Source organism: Platalea leucorodia, assembly GCF_965183815.1.
Source record: "Platalea leucorodia genome assembly, chromosome: 14".
Classification (NCBI taxonomy): Eukaryota; Metazoa; Chordata; class Aves; order Pelecaniformes; family Threskiornithidae; genus Platalea; species Platalea leucorodia.
In genome coordinates this window covers 5,588,148-5,609,461 of record NC_138836.1, presented here as the reverse complement: position 1 = coordinate 5,609,461, position 21,314 = coordinate 5,588,148, and the positions used below count along the sequence as shown (strand labels likewise).

Genomic DNA, 21,314 nt, shown 5'->3' with positions numbered 1-21,314 from the left:
GGGGGGCTATAGGGGATGGGGGTGTAGGGGATGGGGGCTATAGGAGATGGGGGTGTAGGGGATGGGGGCTATAGGGGAAAGGGGGTTATAGGAGATGGTGTAGGGGATGGAGGGTTATAGGGGATGGGGGCTATAGGGGATGGGGGCTATAGGGGAAAGGGGGTTATAGGAGATGTGGGTGTAGGGGATGGAGGGTTATAGGGGATGGGGGCTATAGGGGATGAAGGTGTAGGGGATGGGGAGTTATAGGGGCTGGGGGCTATAAGGAACGGGTGCTACGCTATGGGAGATGGAGAGATGCCGGGGCTGGGCGCTGTAGGAGGCGGGGTGCTGTAGGGCAGAGGATGGGGCCCTGGGGGCCCTGCCGACTGATGGGGCGGGGGCAGCTGCAGGGCTGCGGGGTGGTGAAGAACGGACCCCCCCCGCCCCCCCAGGGACCGTGCCTGTGTCCCCGCGTCCCCGCGTCCCCGCACGGCAGAGGCCGCGGCGCTGCCTGTGGGTTTGGGGTCCCTGGGGGTGCTCGGGCAGGAGAAGCGAACGTGGCCCCACCACAAACGGCCTGATGGCGGGGAGAGGGGACGCAGCGCGGGGCCAGGACAGGCCGCGGCGGCGGCCGTGACCTCGGCTTTATTGGGCCCACGGGACCGGTGGTTCACACCGAGGGGGGCACGGCAGCTCCGCGGGGCGCACCGAGCCTTGCACCGAGCCTTGCACCGAGCCTTTCGGTGACTCCCGCCCCGAGGGGTGGGATCCTGCCCTGCGCTGCTCCCGCGTCCAGAGCCATTCCCGCTCTCCCTTCCCATCTTCTTCCACAGCTCAACCGCGGCCGGCTCGCAGGGGTTTGCCCCGAGGAAGGGCCAACGTCGCCGCCGCGACCCCCAGCCACGCTGCGTCTGCCGAGTCCCAACGCGGTTACTCTGGGATGCGCCGTGCCTGCAATACGGCACTCCCTGAAGCGATCAAAGCTCGCTTAAACAATTTGGGTCTGCGAGGCGAGGTGCCAGCAAACGCCTCTTTTTTCCCGCTGCAGTTTCACTTCGCATCACCCAACCGCTCGTTCTGCGCCGCCCCGCATCCCTAATTACGGTTTCGCCTCTGGAGAAAGCGATTAGAGACCGGTCCTCGCTTCCACGCTGCTGCCGCAAGCAAAACGCCGTCCTGCAGAGCGGGGTGGGGGGAAAAATAATAGAAATAAACCCACGTGGAAGGTGGCTCCCCCAGCAGCGCCGGGTGGGACGCCTGTGCCACCCAGTGCCTCCGGGTCCAGCCGGGAGAGACCCCCAGCCCCCCGTGCTTCCACCGCTGACACCAGAACGGGGACGTGCGGCGCTGGCGGGGATTCGGTCTCTCAGCCGGGACGCGGCAGGACCACAGGAGCACCGGTCACCGCGCTGGTGGACGGGATGCCCTGAGAAGGGGACAGCGCAGAAAGTGCCCAGAAGCACCCAGCGGGTCACCTAAAAACTTAACTTGGCTCCCTCTGGGGCCGTAGCTGTCCCCCCTCCCCGCTTCGCCCCAGGAAACGATCCTCAGACCGGGAAGTGTTCCTGTATTTATTTTTTATTAACCATTTATTTGTTTGTAATTGTTTTACTCTCACATTACAATCGTGTGGTTTTTTTAATGTTTTTTTTTTTTTATTTTTGTAAAATAAATAGAGATAAGTGAACTTTTAGGTAGGATGCTTTCCAGATCCTCGGTTAAACTTCATGATTGAATCTCTGCATCAGACCTGTGAACACACAGCCCACACACGCACACGCTTAGATGAAAGCTAAACAGGCCGAGTTAGTTAAAAACCCACCTCCTGGCCGCAGGGGCCGGCTGGCACCGGGAGCAGCAGCTTCCCACCACGCACCTTCGCATTTTGCCAGGTATTTCTTGTTCCTTTCATGAATACACTGATAGAAGTTAAAAATCTATTGTTTTTTTTTAAGCTCTGTATGTGAATCGGTTACGTGTAGATCCCAAACTCTGGCTCCACGCTTGCCGGCCCCTCGCCGGCTCCCGGCGCGGGCGGGACGGAGGAGACGCGTACCGCTGGGACCGACGCCGGCGCAGCACGGGAGCCGCTCAGCGGGTCGGGAAGAGGCACAGCTCTGTTAGACCATAATTAACTTTTGGTAACTCAAAAGTGGACTTCTAGGTAGTTTTTCTTAAGTTTAAAGCCTTTGATTCGTCATCCTGCGAAGTGGCCCTCGGCCTCCCTGCTACGGGGGGACAGCGACGGCGCTCAGGGTAAGGACCCAGCGCCCAGCCTTTGGCGTCTGCTCCACCGCCATGGTTCAAGGACCCCCACCGAAGCCGGTATCCAGACGCGCGTACGGCACTTTGCATTCCCTGCGGCAAGCCCGGGCCAGCCAGCGGGCCAACTCCATGACCCCTGCGTGGCCCAGCTGCCTCAACGCATCGAGGAAACAAGATTATCTGGTGTACGGGGAGCAGCGACAGGTCGGACGCGCTCCGCAGGCACCGTGGCAGAGGTGAAGCCGCCATCCGCACGGGGAGAGAACGTTTCTCACCCCCTCCCTCACTGGTAGTTCCTTTACTGTCAGCCTCGTCGCTGGCAGTTTGCTGGGAGCCTGCGGACCCCGCGATACCGGCTGGAAGAAAAACTGGGGGCTTCTGGACTCAGCAGGTCAACCTTTGTCGCTGCAGGGATTTTTGCACCGTGCAAGTTCTGTTCTTGGCCAGCTCGGCAGCGACCACTTGAAAGAAACCTGCCCTTTGGCTTTGCCTACCCCTTCCCCACACCCATCTCCAGACCCATCATGGATTTCAAGGGACAGAAACATTCATTATTCAGACATGGAAGGTGCAGAAGATGGAGCAGGCTTTCCCCTGGGACAAAGCTGTTTTGCTCAAAGCAGGACGACCTGCTGTCTTCCCCCTCCTTTAGTGATTCTCTCGTGCTCAGACCATGTGTGGTTACACGCCCAGCTCTGCAGGGACAGACAGACAAGCCACAGCCACGTCCACACGATGCGTGCAGCTGCATACACACAGCAGCAAGTGTGCAAATTCTCCTGACCATCACCTTGCTCAATATTAGCGTACTGGAGAGAAACGAAAGCCCGTGGCTTGAACCTGGAGCCTCCCTCGCTGCCTGGGCAGAGCTCCCAGGCTATCAAATGTGTTTGTGGAGTTCACTGTGGGCAGAAGGACAGTGACTGAGACACCCCAGACCTCCCCACCAGCACCGTGTGCTTGGGTGGAAAGTGGTTACGTGAGTGACTTGCTCCAGGCTTGTTGGGACGTCAGAGATGTCCGTTCTCTTTCTGCCCTCTTCTTCCTGTATGTGCAACTTTACGGGACGGTGGCATCCTGCCCTGCTCCTCTCATCTCCTCAAGCCCCTTTCCTCAGGACCCCTGCCTCCCCTTGCCACCAAGTCGCCTTCTGTCTCTGCTTCCACTGGAGAGGACGCTGCAGACAGGCCAAGGTTCGTGCAGAGGAGACGCTTTCCTGCCTCGCTTGCCCACGTTCAGGCGGTGCAGGAGCACGTACGTTGTTCTGCAGACGGACACCTCGGGTCTCGCTGCCCTGCCGGAGGAATTACTGTTTGGCACAGGGTAGGCAGCAGCTGGAGGGGTCCCGTGGTCTGGTCGAACGCACGGAGCTGTAGGTGAGTCCTGACTTCAGTCCTTAAAGCAACCTACGCTCCAGCAAAACAAAGAAACAAAGACTAAACCAAAAAGCCCTTTTCAAGGGTATTGCCTCATCCAGTCCTTCCAAGCTCAGGAGCCGTGTTTCTAACAGAGAAGCCAACCACTGGAAACAAAAATAAAATGTTCCTTTTCTGTAGCTTTTAGAGGATATAGCTGGGGGGGGAAAAAAAACAAAAACCAACAAACAGAAAAGGAGATTGTCTCTCTTCCCCTTGTCAAAATAATCAGTAGCTAAGTCAGAAGAAAAATGTTCAAGTTATGGGTTGCAGCAGCAGCCAACACTAAACATTCAAGTCGATAATTTCACTATGTACATTATGGGTGAGACACGGCCCTGCCCGCTGGGACTCCCTTCTCCAGTGCTGCTGCCACGAGCCGTTATCTGATCCGCTTCTCCACCGAGTACACCGAGATGCAGTAGTCATTGCTTCCGACTGCCAGATGAGGCTGTGGAAAGAGCAAATCGGGGATAAACGTACAGGTGTCACGCAGTAATGAGAGGCACATCACAGACAAAATGGTAACCGTCGACATTTTCAGCAGTAACGCCCAGATGCTCAAAAGCTCTTAAGTGCATCTGCCAACGCAGCTCTGACGACATTTCTGCCAGCACCTACATCGTCCCAGCGAGTTATGTGCCCATTTCAGCCAGAGGGAAAAATTATGGTGACTATTAGTTGCCAACTACTAACATAATTTTTCTAAATGACTGCAAATCTGCTAGTTAGGAACAGTCGCCTGGACTGAAAATGAGCATTCCCTCCACTGAGCGGCCCAGGAGCAATCCCAGCCACGGAGACCCGCGCTGGACAGGGCTTGCTTTGTTTGCTTATTTAAAGAGCAAAACATTTCAAACGATTAGCCACTTCTTTCTTCTGTCCCCCAAACTGTAGGACAGCAAAATCACTCTTTAGCTTCGTGCAAAGCAGCTTTTCAAAACTGGGGAGGAGATGAGTTTTCCTTTAACCCTGCTATCTTCAGGATGTAAAATGCGTATAGCCTAGGCAGGAAAACTGCCTTCCCTCTCCCTGCCCAGCTAATACCCACTCGCAGGACAGCACAGCTCTTCCCTCCTCTCCGCCAGGCCTTTTATCATTCCCACCGCTCTCTCCCATTACATATTAAATATTTGTGTTCTGATCTGCAGGTTTCTAAAATAACTCTCCGTCTAAATGCCTTCTTTAACCTCCTCCTGTTTTTCCTATCCATTTACATTGTTTTCTTAGGCTTTCAGTCTCCTTCATTTATTCTCATCTCTGGGTGAGCAGAAGTCCATAATGCAGATGGGCACCTGCCTCCTAATTAAGTAGCAACCAGATTCCCTCTCTAATGACTACTGCAGAGCCACCTCAGCTGTGACATATTCTGAAATTTCCTGTTTACTCTGATTCATTCTAGACTTTATCAGCTTATGCCTTTAATTTTTGCGGTTCTCTCATTTTTCTGACGTGCAGTTTTTCTACTGCACAGCATCAGGTCTTCCTAAAGCCTTACATAAGGCGGTGTAAAAGCAGCCCCAGAGACACAGGGGTGAGCCTACCGTCTGCAAGAGAAGAGGCACGGAATAAATAAGCACATAAAATTTTGCGTGCTGGAAGTGAGAGACTGCACACCTCTCCAGTCAGCTCCAGGCAAATTCACCTTGGACAACTTCTGTGGCAAGAACTACAGAGCTAAGCCAGGCTGCAGTCCCAGAGCGATGGAAAGAAATGGGAACAGTATATCACGTCGATCTGCAAGTAAAAAGGGCTCAGCCACTGGGAGTCCTGTTCTAGTCGTAGGTGCACCTCACAAACCAGCAGCGCCAGCGGCACCGCCAGTGTGGTCGTCTGGAACAGCCTGGAGGACAAGCACTGAAGGGCCTGGGCTGAGTCAGGCTCAAAGCATCCTCAGAAGACCAGGCTGGGGCAGCACCTCTCTGCGCTAGAGGAGTCTCTGCGCCTTTCCTTCTTCCGACACGGACATTAAGACATGCAAATTCCAAAATCCCAAACCACAGAATACAGACCCAGTGAGGATGGAAAGCCAGGCAGCTGATGGCTCCAACTCTTTGTCCCATAAAACCATCGTAGTATTTGATATTGTTGATCAGCTCCCCGTTTCCATTGTAGATTGCGGTGAACTGATTCATTGAGCCACTAGAAGGGAATCAAGAGAACATGGTGTCACCGAGAATGCTGTGGTAACCACAACATTGCTGCCTGCAGCCCCCTTTTCAGCTGTGTCGGCCTGAGCTGTTATCAGACGGGTGTGCAATGAGTTCTTGTAAGTGGGGAGACTGACTTCAACTGTAGCATGGCAACCTCAGGGCAGAGGTATTTACAGAACGGCTGGAACCGCGGTTACCTGTTACGCTGCAGGACTGAGACAGAAAAACACGAAGAGCTGATGCACACACTCACTGAGAGCAGACCCCCCAACCACCTCCAGGATACGTGGCTGTGGAACGGTTGCTGGTCCCAACTCAGAGCCCAAAAATACACATGCTGACTTTGAACGGGGATCTGACACAGGAGCGTAAGACCGTACACCATCACTTCAAGTCACCGGTGCAGAGGTTTCACTAATGCATGCAAGGGATAAAATTCCTGAGCTGCAAACATGGGGAAGAAGCTGCACTGTTTGCAGTGAGGTTAAAACAAACAACAAAACCAGCAAAAAAACCCCATGAATGATGTCTGCAGAGCCAAATTATCCCTTCTGTCCACTCCAGGGATGCAGGAGATGAAACTAAAACTTACCATGCAAAGAGGTTGGCCTGGGGGTGAATGTCAAGGGCCGTCAGCCCTTTGACTATCTGAAGGACCTTCATGGACTCTGGCATCCGGGGGTCAAAGAACCGCACATCTCCGTTTACACTGCCAACACATGAGTTTCACAACGTCAGGCTGTACCCAAACCAGATCCTAAAGCCCAGAAAACTGAGCCATATGTCTGTCTGTGAGCTGACCACCCTGACCAGAAAATTAGGCTAAAGACACGCACCCTTGCCTTCTCCGTCGGTACGGCTGAATTCCCACCGACGTCACTTATATTTGGTACGCGCTAAATGCTGTGCAAACAGCTCTGCCTCTGCCCTCAGCAGCGATCCATTATTACTTGTATCGCTTACAGCTCATCGCTGGCTATAAGTGCCTTTACTGCTATGTCATACTCAATATACCGAGCTGCGTGTCAGACCCAAATTCCTTCTCCTTTTCACAGTAGGAAATTGTATTAGAAAACTCTAACCAGATGGGATCTGCTGGTACCATCCATTATGCCAAATGTCTGGACACAGATGCACAAGTCCTTGCTGTCCAAAGTACTCTGTGGACCAGGCGTAACGAACCCTGCTAACGCTCAGGCGATGCGTCAGTCCCGTTAATGACTTTATCAGGGAAGAGAGGGTGGGGAAAGCAATAGCGGCAGTGGCAAGATATCGTGCTTAGTAGATCAAGCACCTTTCAAACACAAATTATTTCTTTTGTTGTTAAGTGATCTCTCTGAAATACATCAGTGCGATCATGTCTGGTAGATGTGGAGAGGGTGCATCTTTTCCTACAGCCCTGGCACCGAGGACTGAAGATTTTGCTATGGTACCTCTGCTCTTCTGAGCTCCTTCTAAGAGACTGCTCAACTGAGGTACAGAAAGACAAACAGAAAAGTCTCTTATGGAAACTAAATTCAAAATCAACTCATCTGATCTTATTCTGCTGGCAGCAGAAGTAAGGCTTTTGTCACCACAACTTTTCAAGTGTTTTTTTTTTTCCAAGTCACTGATGGCCATACAACTGTGAATCACCCTATAGAATTAAGAACAATGAAAGCATTAAGAAGCATATTGCCTTTGGTTTCTTTACCTCTAGAATATCCAATACTGATCAAAAGGCTGTTATAGAGGACTACTTATATCATTATAAGAAGCTGCAACTCCAGCTGTCACATAATTAAATTCAAGACAAATTAAACTCGAGGTTGATTTAGATCCTAAGGACTAGATGGAAATATTGTTTGAGAGAGATCAAATATACAGTAAATTCATTTAAAGCTTTGAACCTTAATAAGACTTGAAAATAGTTCTGAATGTACTGGAAGGCCATGCAAGAGCTTTAAAATGGAAGTGAAGTTCTGTGATGAGGGACTACATAAGAAAACACATCCCAGCTGAACAAGAACAGGCAACGACAAGTCAACAACAGCTAAGCTACTAAACCAGGGTATTCAGAAGGTGTTGCAGGACCTTTTCTAGCAACGCTGTCAGCCTGATGAAAGCAGACCTGACGGTTAATTAGAAGCAGTGTGGTGGCACTAGCACGTAGATCAAAGCGGCTGAACACAGTATCACGTGGTGAACCAGTGCCGGGCAATGGAGAGCCGCAGGATCCAGCTCACCAGAGCCACCAGTCCTGTGTTACAAACTCTTGCCTCTGGTCCAGAGAAGTTTCTCTGAGGTTCAGAGAACGGCTGCACAAGCAATACAATGCCTTCAAGTTTTTCTGGAAATAGCTAGACCAAGACCTCGCTACATCCTAACGTTTGTTCTTCTTGGATCTTGCTGTCAACTGAAGAAGAGAGTGAACTGGGAGAAACTGAGAGCAAGGTGGCTTGTCTCAACAAACCAAGTTCCTTTGGGATGAGACCAGACCTGTCTTTTGAAGTACAACGTCTTCTCATACCTCTTCAATCCCAAGAGAAAGCACCACGTGCTGAGAAGGGCACTAAGGAGAGGGAAAACCCAAGCCTTCAGACTGGCCAAGCGTACGGGCCTGACCCCTGGGATTGCTGAAGGAGATTACAGAAAGGAAGATTAAAAACTCTAATATGTGAGCTCGACAAATCTGGCAGCTGCATCACATAATCCCCTTTCTGAAAGTCTTAATACATTTCTGCCAGCCCATCCCCCACCTCAGGAACATTCTGAATCCCAGAAAATTATGTTTTGTTTTCATTTTGTAATCAAGAAAAAGAGCCTCTTTGTGGGCAAACAGTGGCTTTGTGACAATAAATAATATTCTGCTGTTCTTTAATGGCCAAATAAGTATATGCAGCTCTCTCCGCAGTATTTACCAGGCAGCAGAAATGGATTTATGTGTAGAAAATTGCTAGACAGCAAAGTAATCCTGCACAGCAATATGCCCAACAGATGCAACATCAACCTTCCTTCTCATGTTCTCTCTCAAATGACCCCACGGAAATGTTGGCAATAAAGAAGAACAACCATAAGATATACTATATCTAGCTTAGGTTTCTGGTTCACTCCATTCCTCCCTCACATGCCTCGTGATAGTGATTTCAGCAAAGACGCCTTCTTGTTTACTCTCAAACCTCACTAACAGGCTTCCAAGGAAAGCTTCACATTTCTTTTTGCCTTCTCTCCACTGAGTTTGGAGCAGGACTTAATTACTGAACCAAACGTCGAACTAAAGAGCTTTACCCTCTCAGCTCTTGAAACACCAGAGGCAGATTTGAAATAGAAAAGCAAACTCTGTTTAAGAGAAAACAGCTCAAACAGTAAAATCTCTTTTACCTGACACTCATGATGTTGCCTTCGGGATGTTTCTGCAAGTATGCTTTCACCACCCAGGCCGTGTGCTCTCGGTAGGTCATGACACGGCTGAGGATCAAGCAGAGAAACATTTTGAAGGGAAGGAGGAGGAAACGTGAGGTTCCCACCATAGCCGGGAAGGACGGGTAGTTACCATTCACTCAGAGCCATCCTCCTGTCAAACACGCGGATGGAGCCGTCACCCAACCCCGCCACAATTAATGAACGATGAGAATCACACGAGAGGCTGGTCACACAGCTGTCAGCTCCGGTGGGGATATCCTAGGGAGAAAGCACACAAAGCTGAGACCATGATGTGTCTTCAAGTCTAGAGCCCCAAAGAGAAGGCACTAGAGTCAAGGTGCTAAACCAGATGGACCCTGTGTCCTCCTCCTCGTCCCTTCCCCATTCTGTACATCAGCCCAAAACTAAAGCAGAGTTTCCACCTGTCACGCGGAACACCCTGACACTGTGTCGGTGTGAAGTTTTCCTTCAGGCTCTCTGGACACGGCCAGAAATGATGGGGTGGTGACCCTGGGGACGACAGTCACTGCTGCTGCCGTGTGTTGGAGCCACAAGTCCCACAGATCGACCCAAAGAGCCAGGCCCAGAGGAGGAATTCCAGCAAAACCAGCTTTTGCAAATCATTCCGCTTTATAAACCCCAACGGAGGCAAGGTCTGTTTTGGGAAGGAGGAGTTAATCTTATTCTCTATTAAGAATATCTAATTAGTTAAAATAAATGGCCAGAGGAGTTATTTCTCCATAAACCATCTTTGTTGTGTACAAGTTGTACGTGCCATTGGAATGGCAGGAGGGACTGTATATATTTGGAGGAGAAGAGTCATATATAAGACAAATATAAGTTATATATAAGACAAACATACCTGTAGAAGGCAAAAAGTTGTAATGGCATATATAAGGCCACATATAAACCCAAACATATAGTATGCTATAGATAATACCACCTATGCAAAAAAAGGCAAAAAGCTGCAAGGTATTAGCCCTTTTTGTGCATCAAATCAACACTCAAGTAAGTTCTAGGAAATTATTCAAATGCCTCTTGTAAAAGAAGCTTTTTTTTTCATCTGTGCCAGACAAAAAACCATACTGGGCCCCTGGAAACAATAAAATGATTTTACCAGAAGGTAGTTCCTTTTACTCAGAATGGCTCCAGTTATCAGTAACGAAGCCCATTTCTTTCAGTTTCTTTTTATTTTTTATTTTACTTTTTAAACACTTAGCTCTCTTCCTCCTTTCATCATTAGGACCATCACTACACCTCTGCAGAGCCCCGGCGGTTGGTGCAAATGGGCCAAGCTAAGCAGACTAAGCGCGACCTTCCTCTTCATCACAGCCGGGGGTGAGGCAGCTCTGGTGCTCCTGAACAACGTCAGAGTAGACACGTAAGCCTTAGACTGACTACAATACAGCACCGGAGAATCACTTACGCAAGATCAAGCGAGCCAGTGCTGTGCCACCTATCAATCCCCGCGTTAGGACACGTGACAAGTAGATCCAGGTTATCTCATTAGATGCCAGACACTGGGTGTATTAGAAAAAAAAACCGACATGGAAAAAGAAAACTGGAGCTCACGAGGACAGCTGTGCTGGGAACACGTTGTGCACTCTTACTCTAATGCTGCTACTTTCCCCCTTTTTACTTGCTATAAGCAAAAGAATTGCTTGGAATAATGTCTATACCTGTTACAAGGAAAAATATTTTCAATTAAAACAGGTAAAAAAACTAATCAGCACTGAAAAAGTAGGGTAACAATCAGGAGGCACGGTAGAACTGCATTAGCTCATTTCACACTTCTATCCTATTTTCGCTTCTGTGCACGTTCACCTTTCCTAGCCGCTATTCGCAGCCTCAGCTGGAGCGGAGAAGCTGCTGGCTGGAGGCACCAACCTTCGGGGCTGTTCTCAGCAGCTCCTCTAACTGCCTAAACCCAGATCCTGTCTTTGAAGCAGGAACAATCAGCAGAAGTGAAAATGAAGCACTTGTTTCTTCGGCTGCATCCCAAGCGCTTCCAGAGGTACACGTTTTGTAGTTCAAAGAGTGGGAAGGCACCTTTATTAGCTTGGATTACATAGCTTCGCTGCTCTTTGTGTTGAATTTCACTTTTCCAGTGTTACTGACTCAGGAAGTTTCAATCACTTGAATTTCAATACGACCAATCTTTGCAATTAAAAAAGAAACAACATGTTTTTAGATACTTTCAGTGCAATCGTTAATCATCATAATTTAAAAGATTTTCACCTCCTGAATTTTGCCGTTCCCTAATTTACATAGAAAAAATAGTATGTGAAAGTAATTAAGATTAACATAGGCTTAATTATCCTGCATTGCAGGGTCAAAGTGTCGTAATTAATGTTCATCCAAGGGTAATTAATTCCTATAAGCTTTGAAAACTAGTCTTCCTTTTTTCTCCAGCACGGTGACTCCATTCTCACAGACCAGCTGCTTGTCCGTATAATTTCTGAGAAACTTCCATTTGATTACAACTGACATCGACGCTTGCAGCGTCTTTTCCCCATTACACTGCACCGAAAGCCACGTACGACTGACATACTGCTTTCGTGCTGCCTGTTTTCAGCGGTGAGATGCGAACACCCCAGGGTGCCCCAGCGTGCGGGTCTGCAGAGCTCCCCAGGGAGACGCGGGGACGCCGAGGGAGCTGCCAGCAGGCTCGCAGGCATCTTCATCCTTGGATACCAGGGCCAGACAACATGGAGCAAGCTTCCGACCTGAGTCCGGCTGGCCAAAGCCAGCAACAATTCCACTGGCTGCACATCACCAGTGCACGGTTAGGAAATGCTCGCGTTTCTGTCCTGCTGAGCACGCGGGTCCCGGCTCGGGAGCGGACTGAGCAGGTACGTAAGCGCTCTCTGCGTGGATGCAGCTTTCCTGAAAACAGACCTTTGGCTGATAGGCACGAGAGCAGCGTTGCTCTGTCATCGCCTCTGTGTGCTTCCCAGAGAAGCAGAGATGGCAGCAGTAAGCCCGAATCCTCCATCATCGACCCAACTCACCCTGAATTTCCTCAAGAATTTTTACACTATTTCAGTTATATGCTAAGAGGAAACCCTTATCTGCATCCTGGTGCCTGCCTCTGGATTTCACAGCCTCACCTCTCCCAAACACTACTGCACACCACCCAGAATAACAGCAGCAGCTTCCAGGAAAGACCTGACACGCTTACTAAGTACGTGCGTATTTTTATTTATCTGGTAACATGACTCTGAAGCAGGGAAGCAGAAGCTCCAGAACCTCTCAGCTCTTCACAGAGGGGTCTCAGATGCTTTGGCTGGCACAGGGTAACTCACTGCATGGGATGTGTTCTGGGAGGGAAAAGGCGAACGGGACAAACCCGCAGGTGTTACCTGTACTTTCATTTCCCGGTCTGTGTCCCAGATCCGGATTATCCTCACGTCTCCCGATGTCATCAGGAGCCCGGTTTCTTGTTCCCAGTCGACTACCATTCCTGCTCCTAAGATAAAACACAGGCAGGGCACGCAAATTACTCCCCACATCAGCACGGGCAGAGCTGCACTAATTTTAACACCGGATTTTTGTGACCTCATGCTACAGAAACTATGGTTATTAGAGGAAATTTAAAATTACATACACACATATCCATACGTCTTCCAAACGGGATCAAATCAGCTGGTCCTGGTTTTGCGTCCAAAATATGTCTTTGACCCCTTGGCTAGCTTAAGTGCTTAGAAAAGCCGAGGTGCAGATGGCCCCCGCAGGCAGGCGAATACAGCCTTCCAGGGACTTTGCCAAGCTACTGGGGACTTCCAAGGGACTCTTAATACATTATCCACCACTTTACGAGAACATTGGATTAAATGATGATCGAAGTAGATTAAACCGGTGACATCTCACACAGCAAGACCTGAGAGCCTCTGGATTACCCTGACTCCTCATTCTAATAGAAATACGTGGCTAAGGGGAGATGTTTCTAAACAAGGAATAGCAAAGTCATTGCTGCAAGATACTGAATTAAACAGCTTGGTAGGAGTAAAAACCAATTTGCTATACAGACAGATAAGGAGGGGAACATTCTGCAATTACACTAGCTCAAATGCATTTACGAGAGCTTTTGCTCCTCATCTTTAAGGGCGTAAACTGATTGCTAGGTGAAGTTTAGAAAAATGTCCCATCCATGCTGCAAGAGAATTACAAGGGATTTTCTATCCCCAAAGCACCTGACATGGGCACCTGCTTACAGACGGGTTGGTGGACTGCGTGAACTCATGAACTTTGCCGGTACGGCAATTTCCAGAGAAGAGTAACTGTACGTCACCTCCTTTCCCAGCGGGGGGAATAAGATGTCCAAAAGTCATCGAGCAAGTTGGCTCTCCTAACCACAGAGCACGCAAGCATCAGAACAAACCAGACATGGGGACTCGGGAAATAGCTGCCAATGAAGGCCCTGACTCGGCAGGGGAAATCTCCGAGGAACAATTCTTGTACATTTAATTAGTAGGGACTTCTTTGTACCTGTGTGCCACCTCCACAGTACAGAAACGTTTTGCTTAAAGCGGAGAGCTGTACACCAATTATCTTTTGCTTTTTATGCTGCAAAGACTGACCAACCCCAAACCTGCGGGTTTTCCAGGAAGACTCTTATTCATCCATTAAAAACACAAACAAAAAGCCCCAGGAGCGCTACACGAGGAAACCAGACAAGAACTCCAGGTTTTGGGTTTGTTTTCATCTCCTCGGGGAGGGCTCTCCCTTCGGCAGAGGCAGAAGCAGCATCCTTGCCTTGCAGAAGCAGCGGTTCATCCTCTCGTCCATGCCAAACTGAGACTCCGGTGCTGAGAAATATTTTATAACGCCGCGCAAGCCGGAGTCAGAAAGCACTCCGCAATGCATCAGGACTGCAGGCTCCTGCTCCGAGCCATTCGCAGCTGCCTTCAGTGGGATTCCTGTATTTCCACTCCGCGACTTGCTTGTCCAGAAGGTACAAATGTGAATTTATCTCGATTTATTGCTAGGAATTAGCCCCAGCAGGAAATTTAAACCTACCCCAACGTGCTCTTTGTCACCAAAGGGCCGTAAGTGCTTTTTACCAGACCAAACACCTTTACAGGGCACAAAGGAAACAACAGAGGCATCCTATAAACACCGAGTTTTCTTCAAAGATGACGAAATGACCTTGTTTTGCACAGATTCAGATAAAACATTTTGCCCATCTCCCCTTCCTAAGCATCGCATGCAAGCCTTTTCCTGATCTTGCTGCGTACCACTGAGAAGATTACTGACGGTTACTGACAGTCCGTCATCTTACCGCGGGAAATTCGGGGCTCTCAGCTAAGCTGAGAGCTCGTATCTTTATCTTGCGAGTCAAATTGATCGTTACTTCAGATTGCCTGGCAGCTCAGAGGGCTGCTAGAGATCTGAGGCAAACAAGCCGGCAGTGATTTAGATGATAAACATCACTGAAGTGTTTTCATTTGTCATCTTGTTTATGGCCCATGTGACAAGATAAACCTGGCAGGCTGAGACAGATATCGCCATTACCATCACTGATGGAGTTAAGTAGGCAATGTGCTCTTAGGCAGTTTTAAAGCTCCCAATTTTCCAGTTACATTCCCCAGTTTGAAGACAATGTTTTTCTTCAGTTTGATCGGTAGCAAGTCCCCAGCCTGCTGCGGTCCCAGGTGTCTTTTCTATGGAGGGGGACAGAGACGGTGAATTCAGAGCCATGACTGGCGGGTTTGGTGCTTGTCTTGGCTTATCTGTCAGGAATTTAAGCACTGAGGGCATTCAGCAAGGCCAGCTAGGCGGCTAGGGAAAGTTTCACTGAGGGAAGAAGCTCCAGAAGGGTTTCACTTCATGTAAAATGGCAGAGAGATCTCCCATGAGAGATGACCAGACAGAAAGGACAAGGGATCATCCCGAACCAGGAGCTGACAGAGCCCACAGGTGGAAAGAAAGGAAGGAGGTGACGTTGGTGTACGGTGCGGCTCGTGCTCTGCCAAGCAGCCAATGCAGCTCCTGCCTCTCTTATAAAACTTAAATAGTCCATATAAGCGATAACCTCCGCTCTCCGGAAGAGGGAAGTGCAGCATTTTGATCATCCCATAACAAAGGATCTTCCCTTTCTTTCGTCAGCCTTCTTATTCTCTCAAGAAAATACGCAACACCATTTTTGCTGCTTCTGATGCACAGCGCTGGCGGGTGGACCAGGCAGTCTCCGAGTACGGGATGCTCCTATTGCGCCACACAACGCAGGCACCAGAAATAACAGAATATTTGCATGAAAGCTGCAGCCCAGGAGAACTCCTGGCACCATCGCACGGGGAGATGGGGCCAGCTCCATCTGCAGCCTGGAACGATGGTGGGTCCTGGCTGCAGAGGTCGCGCCTGTGCCGAGCACCAGCCCCGGGCCGGGGGTCTGCTCCCACTGCAGCCCAGGCGATGCCCTGACAAAGAAGTGGGTGAAGGAAAGGGGGAAAGGGGACCCCAGGATGCGACTGGGAATGCTAAACCAGAATTCAAACGTGTCTGAAAAGAAGAAAAGCCTTTGTACATAAATTTAAGTCGTTCGCAAGGGAAGGCTTCCTCCGACTGTGAAATGTTAAATTCAAAGATGACACTCACAGTACGAAATGAGACATAAATAGCTGAACTATTTCTACATAAGAGCAAACGTTTTCATGGTGGAAATGATACAGTATTGGCTCATGTTTATATGTTAAATTTCTAGTATTTTGGGATGAGAAACAAATGCGGGACTTAATGCTAATTATCATTTCCTTTTTAATTAACAGAGGTCCTGCTCCAGGATGTTACAACTGAGACTGCAGTTCACCTGCTGGCTTTTGGCTTGCACGTTTGGCACCTACGATGCTTCTCAGCCTCATTCTGGCAAAAAGGTAACACGCTCTGCGAACCCATGCAATCTCCGCTCCTTGCCTGAGCCCCGCAGCCAGGTTTTGCACTGCCACCCTATTTCCAAGCTCCCACCTACTTACAGAAACGGAGCAAACAGGGGCAACGCCGCGACACCAATGCGACCATCTGATAACGGCCAGTAGTGCAACCGTGCTACTCGGAAGCCAACGAACTGCAGAAACAGGCATCCTACCAATACACTTCTGTTAATGCATCATTAGTTAAGATTACAATGTTCCCATAAGGAATATTATGCTCTCAGATTATGAGCAACAAATCTCCCACAGCTCAGGAAAAGAAATTTTTAAAGGTTTGTGGTGGGTTTTTCGTTTTGTTTGTTTGTTTGGTTGGTTTTGTTTGGTTGGTTGGTTTTGTTTGGTTGGTTTTGTTTGGTTGGTTGGTTTTGTTTGTTTGGTTGGTTTTGTTTGTTTGGTTGGTTTTGTTTGTTTGGTTGGTTTTGTTTGTTTGTTTGGTTTTGTTTGTTTGGTTGGTTTTGTTTGTTTGGTTGGTTTTGTTTGTTTGGTTGTTTGGTTTTGGTTGTTTGGTTTTGGGTCTTTTAACCCAGGTACTTGCAGTTCTGTACGATGTGAGTTTATACACAAGGCAACACATACCAACAGCCGTTCTTGAAGCTGTAACTTTCTATGGCTCTTCCCTCAGGATTCCCTCGAGCAACAGATTTGTCTGGATGGGATAGTTCCTTGTATAAATTTCAGTAAATAACACTGGTGTTGAAAGCAGCTGCATTCCAAGTGTCTGCACTTATTTTTAACATCACTGGAACGTGGCCAACCTGTACTTGGCATTTCAATGAAATCATGAATACCTACATAGAACACTATAAAAGCATCTCGGATTCTGACTGATGATTTTTTAATCATGGGCCCTCCTGGTTGAGCAATCAGGCGCATCACTGTTTTAATTTCCAGGAAGCAGCGGGAGGGTTGTATGACCTCACTCATCATTAATTTCTACAACATCCTTTCAAAAAGTGTCACTCTTCTTATGCCAAGGACTATGCACAGCAAGGGAGAAGAGTAGCTGTGATGCTGGGAATCCAATTAAAAGAACACAAACCCCTGGCGCTGCAATTCTCCAATTATTTTATTGCCATAAGAAAACAGGACCAGAAATAAGGTGCTTCTCCCAAACTTCTTATTCCTAAAGGATACGATACCAATCCCCGGGGAGATGTAGGAAGCCTCACTCTACTTTTCTCTCTCCCTCTTGTTCTCCAGTGTAAGCTCTGTTTGAGTTTGATCATTTGATCAGCTCCTTTTGCAGGTTAGAGCCTTCCCTCTGCCAAGGCTCCTCTCTGTCGCAGGCTGCCCCATGCAGCTCAAGAGCCCTGCAGCTCCCCGTGAAACTTCCCTTCCTCTTCTCTTCCCTTCAGTAAGCTGAACTTCTGTTTCTAAGAACGCTCCGAGGCTGCCTCTCCACCCTCTCCCATCTGGATTGCTGCCTGCCCGCCAGAAGAGCCAGCAGTATTCAAAGGAGAGGTGAGCCTCCAGAGGGCAAGGTCCTGTTTTTCTGCAGAGCAGGTATTTGACACCTTTCACTTTGTTTCGGAAGCCCCAGGAGAGCAGGAAGGAAGCAGGGAACTGGCAAATATGTGCTTATTTTTTCTTGCTTGGGATCAGTATAAATTTTCTCGAGGTAAGACAGATTACGGCTGTTTACATATCAGCACCAACAACCCCCACGAGGCAGCGATGGATAGAGGTGGGCACAGGTCAGAGGTATATTCTCTTGTTAACGCCGTCTCTTTCTTCATATTGCACATTCAGGTGTGCCGACGGGAGGTAATGCAGCGGTGTGCTGAGACCCCCCAAGAGAGCTCCGACGGAGCAGGGGTGAAGCAGCCTGGGCAGAGGGTCACACTAATGCATCTCAAGACTCCTGCTCGCTCGGCTGCCTTCCCGATGCTGAATTCGCCAGCTGCAGGCTTTGCTCTGTGCTCACACGAACTTTAGGGATTCCCGGGCTGACTTGCACAGTGGCCTGATACGACCTGGACCATTAAGCCGTTGCTCTTTCTCTAATTTATCGCTGATCTGCAATACAGCAGAGCCCGGTGATTCCTGCCTAAAACCAGCACCCAGTGATGCGAGAGTGAAGAGACAGTCCCCTCTCTTTCGGTAAAAATTCCTCACAGAAGCCTAGGCAATGAGAACAGATTATCCGTGCTTTAGTGACAAAACTAGTGTATTTTATCTAAATATTGCTGATGTATTTTTCTGTCAAAGAAATAGCTAATCTCATTCGTTTTTCAGACTTCTTCAGTGGGAGAGAAGGAATCCTTCTGCTGCATTTTTCACTAGGAGAACACCTGGCTGGAAAACGCTGGTGAATGCTTTTTATTGATTCTCAGTTATTTGTGTGCTTGGGACAGAGCACGATTGCTTGGCATCAGCAGTATCGATCCAGCAAGGGAGTGGCTGGTATTTCCTTCAACTGTTCGGATGCCCGGTTTACTGAGCGGGGAATTCCCTGCAGCCAAGTCTTGCTAATTTTAGCCTTTCCCTTTGCCAGTGGATTTTTGAGTTTTTATCAGTCAGCAAATATTAATAATTGATGAATAACTCAAGATGACTACGTCAACATTAGCGTCCACGGACGTGCACACACAGAAAGGCGCCCTGACACATCAGCCATCTGTTTCCCCCGAAGACCTTGGCAGCAGAGGAGGGGGCCAGGCTCCAGAGCAATGCAGACACTGCACAGTCCTGGCTTCTACAGATGGCAGCTGGGGAGTTCATTTACCTTCCTTCCACGTGAAAGGACAGAATCTGTAAAATTTATTAGGCATATCCTTGCCGAAAGTCCACTATTCTAAGCCTCCTGGGAAAGATTAATCAGCTGCTCCTTTTCACATGACCTTTATAGCAAAAGTGTATTATAAACCCCAGTAAAATCCACATTAGCTTAACAGCGGTTCATGTTTGGAACCTGTCATTCAAACCCTTTTGTCCAGGGATGCTTTGAAATCTTCCTGGAAAAGCGAGACTTGTACATCCCACCCACACCTCCTCTTGCTGCAGAGAGCTCAGAGTACCTAAGATGCCCTTTTCCCAGCGGTTGGCTATGCTTACCTAGAGAGCAGAGACACCCTCCCTGCATTTCGCATGGCTGTTAGGGACACGGACACAAGGCGAGGAATGGGAGAGGTAGAAGCAGCAAAGCTTTCCAGGAACCACAAGGACCCAGCAGTCATTCAAACAATGCCAAAAAAACAACGAGTCAACCAACCCAAAGCCAGATGAGGAGGTCCTTCCCACCCCAGCTGATCATAGGTAACAGGAAAGAAAGCACTCACCTCCCTGTTTACTTCTGTCAAGATAGATTGAAACCCTTCGGGCCAGACCTGTGAGAAGACAGGGATTAAGGGGTTGATGCTAAGGGTAAGTTGGTCAGCGAGAGCAAAAATAAACCTTAAAAAAGGATTAGAAAAAGCAACTCAAATTAAAGGAAAGAACATAAAAGAGAAGCAGAAGCACCAAGAGCAGCACATGCCTCCATCCAGAGAGCAGGCACTAGTTCAATCACAGCGTTCCCTGGGAAGCCATCAACGGTGGCGCCTGTCATGTGTGAAGTGAGTATTCTGGCTGGCTGACAACAGCACAGATTTGACATTTCTTCTTGAGCAAGGAGACTGTCCTTTGCATGATCTGGTCCCTGTTCTGAAGCAAAACGCATCAGGAAGCGACAGACGGAAATCCAAATAACTCAAGCGCAGAACACGAGGCTTCTGCCATGGAAGGTCTGGGCTCCCCGCAGCAGTGCCGCTGCGCCGGGGACTCCTCTGCCCCACGCTTCAGGGCATAGCTAGCCAGCCTGCAGAGAGCGCAAACAACTTAAGGGCTGTTTAAACGGAGCACCCATAAGTTAGCCACAGACACAGACCAGCTTCTAGCCATTAGGCAATAAGAGAGCACTGCAGCGCGGCAGTGAACGGGGAGGTGAGAGGCACCTTGGGACAACCCTGGAAAATATTGCACAGAGAGCTCCAGGTATTCAGCAAGAGACTGGGCTGAGCCCTTCGGTCCTCCCCTGGCACCCCTTTAGAAGTGATATACTGGTTTTCTGTGCTGAACTGGAGAAGGGAAAACAACGCAGGCATCTGCGGCAGCACACAAGGAGCTGGGGAGGGAACAGCTGAGCAGACGGCGTCTGGTAATTGTGAAGCAGCCGGTTACACTTCTGTATTTTTCCAAATTCCAGAACTGCACTGCTTTAAAGGGCAAAGCCGTTCTGACTGGGGGATCATGGCTTGTTTCCCTTTGTCAGAAAGAAACAAAACAAAACATGGTACTTTTGTTCAGAAGCATGAGCACGGCCACTTGTCGCAAGAGGCAGCCCGAGAGCTGCGCGACCCAGCCCGCCCGGCAGCGCAAATTCAGAGCGGCTCCAGACCCAGCTCTCGTGCAGACGCCAGGCGACGGGTCTCTGTGCTGCTCTGCAAGCCCACGCCGCTCACACAACCCGCAGCCTTCAAACACCCTTTTCTGTAGAAATTGCCAGAATTCCCAAAGTCTCCTGCTGTGAAATCACAGCTTCAGAGCACGTCAGGTTTATGTTCTTCCTACGCTGCTCGCTAGAAAATGCTTAGTTTTTCCTACATCTTTTGAAACACTAGGCTATTAACAACAGGCGTTTTGCCTTTTTCTCAGCCCCCTCCGTCTCTCATGCTGGAGATTCCCAGTCACTGCCTTACGCTAGAGCACCTGGTACCAACGCTGCTTTAAACACCCTGATTTTGATTGAAAGATATTTTCTTGGTGCATCACGAGTGCAGATCTAAACAAGATCAAAATCAAAAAATCTTATACAGAAAAAAGAGGGTTCCCACACAGTAGTTTGCCAGCATTTACATTAAGACTCACCTGCCCTGAGTCTCAAGTCAACTATTAAGTGCAATGAACTGGGGCCAAGTTTAACACACTAGCTTGGCTGTCTCAGCTCCTTTCTCTTACCTCGGGCTGCACACCACAACCAAGTCCGCTACAGACTGCAGAAGTTTAAGTTCTGTGCCTCACTCTGGTCTGCTCCCCCTCGCAGGCAGCCCCTGAGCATGTTATTGTTGACCTCGCATTGCTCGGATAACCCGGGGATGCTTTTCAAGCTTCCAAAGGATGTATTTAGGTATTACATATTCCCCTCTCCTTTTTTAAGTGGGAAAACTGCCTAGAAAAGTCAGTATTCTGGT

General features: G+C 49.0%; 1 protein-coding gene across 2 annotated transcripts in view; it reads right to left on the bottom strand.

Annotated features, from left to right (window-relative positions):
• Positions 1–1,588: 1,588 nt before the first annotated feature.
• RPTOR (regulatory associated protein of MTOR complex 1) overlaps positions 1,589–21,314 on the bottom strand; it is a 161,218-nt gene continuing 141,492 nt past the window's right edge. The window contains exons 29-35 of one of the 2 annotated variants that reach the window (XM_082326775.1): positions 19,425–19,472; positions 12,580–12,686; positions 9,348–9,475; positions 9,176–9,262; positions 6,408–6,524; positions 5,675–5,804; positions 1,589–4,113 (exon numbers count right to left, since the gene is read on the bottom strand). In XM_082326775.1, coding sequence (XP_082182901.1) covers positions 4,045–4,113; positions 5,675–5,804; positions 6,408–6,524; positions 9,176–9,262; positions 9,348–9,475; positions 12,580–12,686; positions 19,425–19,472 — 686 coding nt within the window. In that variant the 3' untranslated portion in view covers positions 1,589–4,044. The remainder of the gene's footprint in view (positions 4,114–5,674; positions 5,805–6,407; positions 6,525–9,175; positions 9,263–9,347; positions 9,476–12,579; positions 12,687–19,424; positions 19,473–21,314) is intronic. The other variant, XM_082326776.1, reaches the window with a different exon arrangement.